This window comes from Odontomachus brunneus, unplaced genomic scaffold (assembly GCF_010583005.1).
Source record: "Odontomachus brunneus isolate Ranch 3 - 2012 unplaced genomic scaffold, Obru_v1 Obru_scaffold_100, whole genome shotgun sequence".
In the NCBI taxonomy this organism is placed as follows: domain Eukaryota; kingdom Metazoa; phylum Arthropoda; class Insecta; order Hymenoptera; family Formicidae; genus Odontomachus; species Odontomachus brunneus.
This window is the reverse complement of record NW_022639550.1, coordinates 1241374-1248334: the sequence shown is the minus strand read 5'-3', so window position 1 is coordinate 1248334 and position 6961 is coordinate 1241374. Positions and strand designations below refer to the sequence as shown.

At 45.2% G+C, this 6961-nt stretch overlaps 1 protein-coding gene across 1 annotated transcript in view; it reads right to left on the bottom strand.

Annotated features, from left to right (window-relative positions):
* The window catches only part of LOC116848833 (serine protease nudel-like), a 10699-nt gene that overhangs the window by 936 nt on the left and 2802 nt on the right, over positions 1-6961 (bottom strand). The window contains exons 6-23 of the mRNA XM_032825351.1: positions 6199-6405; positions 5343-5506; positions 5110-5237; positions 4528-4986; positions 4142-4431; positions 3833-3977; positions 3634-3764; positions 3205-3456; positions 3006-3138; positions 2728-2897; positions 2513-2626; positions 2271-2451; positions 1817-2131; positions 1398-1586; positions 1143-1290; positions 883-1051; positions 554-724; positions 84-321 (exon numbers count right to left, since the gene is read on the bottom strand). Coding sequence (XP_032681242.1) covers positions 84-321; positions 554-724; positions 883-1051; positions 1143-1290; positions 1398-1586; positions 1817-2131; positions 2271-2451; positions 2513-2626; positions 2728-2897; positions 3006-3138; positions 3205-3456; positions 3634-3764; positions 3833-3977; positions 4142-4431; positions 4528-4986; positions 5110-5237; positions 5343-5506; positions 6199-6405 — 3604 coding nt within the window. The remainder of the gene's footprint in view (positions 1-83; positions 322-553; positions 725-882; positions 1052-1142; positions 1291-1397; positions 1587-1816; positions 2132-2270; positions 2452-2512; positions 2627-2727; positions 2898-3005; positions 3139-3204; positions 3457-3633; positions 3765-3832; positions 3978-4141; positions 4432-4527; positions 4987-5109; positions 5238-5342; positions 5507-6198; positions 6406-6961) is intronic.

Here is a 6961-nt window from a genome sequence, read left to right as displayed (position 1 = left end):
GAGAGAGAGAGAGAGAGAGAGAGAGAGAGAGAGAGAGAGAGAGAGAGAGAGAGACACCCACAGAATTATCGATAGTGCCTTACGTGTCGCATTTAAAACTGATGTCCGTGCAACGGCATACATCCGGCGATTCGTCGGTTTTATCGAAGCAATGTCGCACACCGTCACACAGTCTTTCCGGTGCAGTTAATCTTAAATATTCCGCGCAGGTACAATTTACGGGTTCATCCGTGCCATCCGAGCAATCCACTTTACCGTCGCAGAAGGTGCTCTTCGGCATACACTCTTCGTTACCACATCGCAACATGGTCTTTGCGCATTCTGCACTCACAGGAATGGGAATTTGTAAAAATAAGGGGAGAAACGAAGTAATTATAATATATAACGTATTCGAATTACCATCTGATATTATCGTTAAGGTAATATGACTAAAGGCTATTTCAATCTATATCTTGTAAAAAAGTATAGTGCTGCCTGAGAATATGTAAAATACTCGATAATGTTGAACGCGTTCAAGCTTGTTCGATGAGAAAAAAGGAAAAAAACTACTCACTGCGATTGATGTCGTAAGTCCTCTGAACTCTGTCACATGTGTCCTCCATCTCGTCGACGGCGTCTCGGCAATCCACTATACCGTCGCATACCCGATTCCAAGAAATGCACTGTCCGATATTGCATCGAATACCGTCGCATGTAGCTTCAGCCGTTGGCTGCCACTTTCTGTCTGCGATGCGTGACAATAATTTGATTACGTTGTAAGTGCCTCTCACTTTTGCGAAAACGCGATTTAACTGTGCGATTGTAAATATCGTGACAATATCGCGCTCTCGGGATCAACGGCACAAAGCACGTTGGAAATCTTTGCGCTTTAATAATTTTTACCTAAAATTTGCGTGATGTAAGCTTGGACGTAATCGATGCTCATCAGGTTTCGTGTACTTTGGAAACTACACGGACCATTTTTCTCGTGAAACACAGCCGCGGGATACCACCCCTCCTGACTGTGACAGACTACCGTTCCGGTCCAATCTACGCTTCGCGTGTTGTTACTCTGTGAGCGCGATCCGTTCGATAAAATGCACAAGAGAAGAGAGCGAAAGAAATGATAGATTGTTATACCGAAATATTACAAAGCTACTCACCGAACATTCCAAGCGTGTGCGTTCGACAAAGCAACGGTGACACTTGTCGCAATTTTCAAGGACTGGCTGCAGGAAGACCGAGTGTGTCGTGTATTCCTTGTCCGTGCCAACTGCCACGCACAAATCGTTATCCTCCGGTGGATAAATTCTACGGATAAATCCAATGAATACACGTGTAGAGAGGAACAATGTTGGATATATTGCTTGTGTGTGGACTGGTACGCGAGTTGTGTATGATCGATGTTGAGCACTCACTTCTCCTGTAGAAATAGCGGCAGCACGCGACGGGTAAGATTCACCGCCGTTCTCAAGTGGAGCAACGAGACATTGGAATGTTTTACTTCCTTGATTTCATCAATGACCGATATCTGTTGATAAGGTCCATCGACGTAGAGGTACGAGCGGCTGTAGCCAAGCAGAGCCGTCGTGTAATTCACAGATAACCTGCAATTGGCACATCGTTCACGATCTTTTGTCGACGAGATTGATGATCGAAATCGATCAACGAAAATTGCTCGACGAAACATGATGAATGATCTCAGTAATCCGTGAAAATTATATTTCAGCAATCAAGGCTGAAACGTGAAAACTACGAAAATGCGACTCGTCTCAAATGAAAATCCAGGCAACTCGAGCAATTAAAATCGGAGGAATATTGCAGATTTCGCTCGTACCTGATATCTCTCGTACATTCCAAGTTGGTTAAGATCCAGTCTCGTTTGAGGAGTACGGCCGAGCAACGATAGCGGCCATCGACGAAGATGGTGGCCAGCCACGGCCACAGATAAGTCCGACTTCCAGTTTTCGGATTGACGACCAGGTATGTGTCGGCGCTGCCGCTCAGAACCGGTCTGCAGTGAATCCGCAGAGCCGAACACGGCCCATCTACGTCTATCGCTTCGTAACCCGTGGTATTGTCCCTCCTCCCCCGAGGTCTGACCTCCAGCTTGATCCTGTTCACGTTGACCCTCTCCACCGACTGTATATTCCTACGCGCGCAATCGCCCGTATCTTTGATGGTTAAGCAAGTGTCTCTCGGGTCGTGCGAATTGATCGTATGAAGCTCATACTCATTCATCTCAATTGTGATAGATGACTTTGTGAACCAATGATTTAAAAGTTTCGTACCTGAATCCGAGATATCTGCATACTCTCTCGCCCATTCTCGCTGTTAGAGTATCGTTGTCGCGTGTTTCAGGGCATTCTGTGCGCCACGTTCCGTTTGTATATCTAGCGAGTAAGCCTGCCGCATTTAAGGCCGGCCGATCATCGCTGTCCACATTTACGTATTCTCCGTTGGTCAATGTGACTGAAAATCGATTTTCACAGTCACTCGATGTTTCGCGAAAATGACTCGCGCGAGTACTCACGGCAATCGACCTCGTCCTCTTTTAGAGCGCAATCGTATTTTCCGTCGCACCTACTCTTCACCGGAATGCACGCTTCGCTTCTGCCGCAGTGAAACTCGTCCTCAGTACACGTGCCTGAAATAAGAAGAAACGTCAAGCTGAAGACCATCCTGCTGAGATTATTAGGTTGATGCGAAAGCTTCAATGATGCGAAGCAATAGTATCGGAAGGAGCACCGCAATTCTTTTCATCCGTCTCGTCGTCGCAATCCAGATGTCCGTCGCAAATCGCCGTTGGTTGCGAATTCGACAGGTAGTCCCTGCACATGCAGCCCTCCTCGTCGGTGCCGTCCTCGCAATCCAAGCGCTTGTCGCATCTCTTGTCAATCGTTATAGTTTGTATCAGACTGCAATGCAAATGAGATCAATTATCCTCATTCGTGAAGCTAGCTCCGACTAGCTAGCTCCCACTTTCTTCATCGAATCGGCTCGATCTTTTCGGTTTCAAAACTTGCCTCGTGCACGTGAATGTTGATCTAACGCTCGGCGTTGTCTCGGGCATTGTCGCGTCGACAGTACGTAGAGTCTCGTTATCGTCAATCCGCGCTTGCTCTCCGTTTAAAGTAAGAGTCGTCCCGGTGCGTATCTCTGTAACATAATTTGTTGAAGAAACACGCTATTTCGCGTGCAAACATTTGCACTGTCTCGCAGTACCGTCGGCAGTGTGTTGGCCCATTTTTCTCATCTCCATCTCCGCAAACTCATTATGGGAATCTGATTGTCTGCCTCGCCCATAAGCGTCCGTCACTTGCCAAAGACAGCCGACTTCATCTTCAGCATCCAAACAATCTACGACTTGATCGCAACGTTTCTCTATCGGCAAACACCTTCCGAATTTTCCTTGGCAGCTAAAGCCTGGACATTTGGCCAAGGGTGTACTTTTGTTCGGCATCAGCTCAAATTCTTCTGTAATGTAAATAACTTAATTAACCAACTAGCGCGCTATCGTAAATGAGATCACTTCTTGTGTAGCTTCCATTTTTTTTCCTTGAAACGACAAGAGCCTACTCGATAATAATAATAATAACTCGAGACTGTAGGAAAAGCTGTGAAAATCGTATCGTTCCATCGAAAGCCTCCTACCGATTTGCTTCTGGATCCACCGCATAAAGTAGCTTATTCTTGTGTAAGCGCCGGGCTCGTCAGGCCGTGCGCATCCATTGCCATGGCTGATCACACCCGCCACATAAAACTGCGACTCGAAACTCGGATCTCTGCGCAACGATCGTTTTAGCAGCTTGAGATTATCAGTAATGATAATTTATTACTCGTCGATCGTTACCTGCACATCAAAGGACCGCCGCTGTCACCTTGACACGCGTCGTGACCACCTTGAGGATATCCCGCGCAGATAGTGGCGTCGTTCCGATCGGAAGAATACTTGCATGATGATAAAATCGGCACTTCCACTTCTCGCAACTGATCGGCTAAGGGAGGGCAAAGGAAAAACCGTTTTCTAAAAGTCTCGTCGAGATTTGTACCGGAATTGTAGAGAAATGTAACATTTCGATTTTGCTGAATATCGAATAAACGGACAGGTAAAGCATATCAGCTCGTGCTACTGATTATTGCTCAACGAAATTCGTCTTACTATCTGGTCCAAATTCTTCCATGGCGCCCCATCCAACGACGACGCACATACGAGATTGCGGCGTTGGTTCCAGTTTCCATCCTGAATCCGCCGGTAGACAAGCTTGCCGGACCCACCGATTGAAGAGGAGCTTTTCGTCCAACATAATCAACGCGATATCATTCTGCATGATATGGCTGTTAAAACCAGCGTGTGTTAGCACGTTTTTCGCTTTCCTCCACTGAGCTGTCGGCGAGAATGAAAACCGCCTGAGCGCGCCAGCTTGCACCTCGTAATAATGCTTCTCGTACCTGGAGATTGTAAGCGGACACGGATTCCCAATCGAGGAAAAGGATATAATCGTGATTTCTTTTGCGAACAAATTAGTTGACTTTAAAGCGACTCACTCGATCATGCAATGAGCCGCAGTGAGTATCCAGACCTCGGTGAGGATGACACCGTCGCAGTGGAAATTGCCGTCCTCGTAAATTGCGACTAAGAAAGGCCAATCCTTAGGTTCGCTCGCCCGACCACCAACCACCCCCAATAACGGCTCGACGAGCCGAGTGTCGTTCCGATCTTCTTTATTCTCCTCGACAGCCGAATACTTTTCGTCCAACAATTTGAGTGTTTCCAGGTAAAGTTCATCAAAGTAGCTCCTTGCTGTCGTGTCGGAACGGGTGGATGTCAGGAAGGAATTTTGATGTGGATGAACTCTGGTGCCGCAAGGCAACGGCGGGCACTTGACAAACATCATTGAATTCGAACACGAGTCCACAAGACGCATATATCCGTCAGATCCGTTCAGGTAAGGACCTGAGAAGTCGTTTGCAGACACACGGACCATTTCTATTTTAGGCGTTACTCTGAAAGATATATCAATGTTGATATCTATCGATATCGAGCATCGCACTTTCGTTGTTAGTAGTCGTTGCTAAATATTCTCAATTAAATTTAAGATGATAAGCGATGTAAGTTTAAAGACATACGTTATAGATTGACCGGTTTCAGACGTGCAAGCATCCATCGCCCAAAAAGTTTCGCCCGAACACACGGGATACCATTGACCTCGTACATTCTTATGAAGATATCCCTCCGTGTAACTGATCGTAGATATCTAAAAGTGATAAGATATGATGATGTGCGATTAAAATGTCGCTGAGCGATGGGAGAAAGTGATTGAGAAAAAATTAATTAAAATTAACACTTTTTGTTTTCATACATCTTTCCCATCTATATACGACGCCGAAAGTATATTGCAATCTAGTTCATCCTTTCCGTTGTGACATTGTTCTACTCCGTCACAACGTTGGGAAAGCGGCACGCAATTATCATAGCTGTGACGTCGATTCCAACCGTCACAGCTGAAAGAGTCATCGGGACAAGCTAAAAATTCAACGATTGTGAGTAGAGTTTCAGCAAGTTGAACATTCGATCGTATCATATCTAGTGTTTTTACAACAAAGTTAAACTTTGTTGTAGAAAAATGTGCTGTAAATTTCGTGAATGTACGTTATACATTAAATGTGCTGCAAATTTCGGCAAATCTGCAAACTCGTAGATTTGTAAATTACTAAAATGATGTTTCGTATTAGGCGCTTGTATATCCGGTAAGTTCACTCTTCGTGGGTAAAGCAGCTCGCATAAACGCAGCTAGTATTTAGCGTCATCTGGTGGACATTCGTAATACAATATTGCAAAAGAAAAATCTATTACGCTCGTCATTTATTACAATTTGAGCAACGCACATACACGCGCGCACAATTATTAAACACTGAAATTTGTGTTTCTTTTATAAATATCGACTTTTAATAAAAACGATGGAAGAAGAGATGTGGCGCTCAATTGGACAATTAGGTTTCTACTGTATCGTACACATTTCCACTATTACTTTAACATACTCTTTTTGATATAATAGTTGATATACCGCGTATACGCACGCAGCGTATAAAGCTAAGGTTTATTTTAGCTGCTTTATGAAACAGTGCGAGAAGATGTTGCAAATCCGGAACAGAAAAAGTAGAGAGAGAGAGAGAGAAAGAGCGAGCGAGTTTTTCAATAAAATATTCACAGCTTACGGAAACAGCCAGTCTCATCCTCTCCGTGAGGACAATCAAGATAACCGTCGCAAAGTCGATCACGGGATATCCGGTCTTTACAGGAACACATGGTTTCGTCGCTGGCATCGGCGCAATCCACACGACCATCGCACCATTTTATTTTTAAAATACAATATCCATCGCTAACACATCGACGAGAATTTAACGGGCAGACACTGTAATATTCTGAAACAATTATCATGTCGTTCAAGACGACATGTTGTCATTCGTAATTTCTTCCAGAAAATCGCAGCTCGACTCAAATTTTTTCAACATGGATGCCCTCATGCTCTGTTGGTAAGTGGAAATTTTTCTTACCTGGATTGTATAGAGAGCCGGCAGACAAGATCTTGTTGACTCGCTTGGAGGATTGTTCCGATGCTTCCGCTTCGTTGGACGAGGAGCGAGCAAAATGCGACGTGTCGAAAATCGGTGAAAATGGTGATGTCAATGCCGAAATGCAAAAGTATCGCGCGCTAAAGGGGATTGATTGCTGCTGATTCAGTGAGATATTCGATACAGTGAATCCCGTGGGATCGACATCTGGTCCCGTCGGCTGAAGTCGCGTAAAATTGTCAGGGTAATTCAATCTCATCATGAATTGCATTGCGTTTTGCGATTGCGCTTGCTCTTGCACATAGTTTGGTATTGAGGAGGAGGAGGAGGAGGAGGAGGAGGAGGAGGAGGACGAGGATGAGGACGAAGACGACGACGGTGAATGCCCAGAGGCCCGAAGGATATG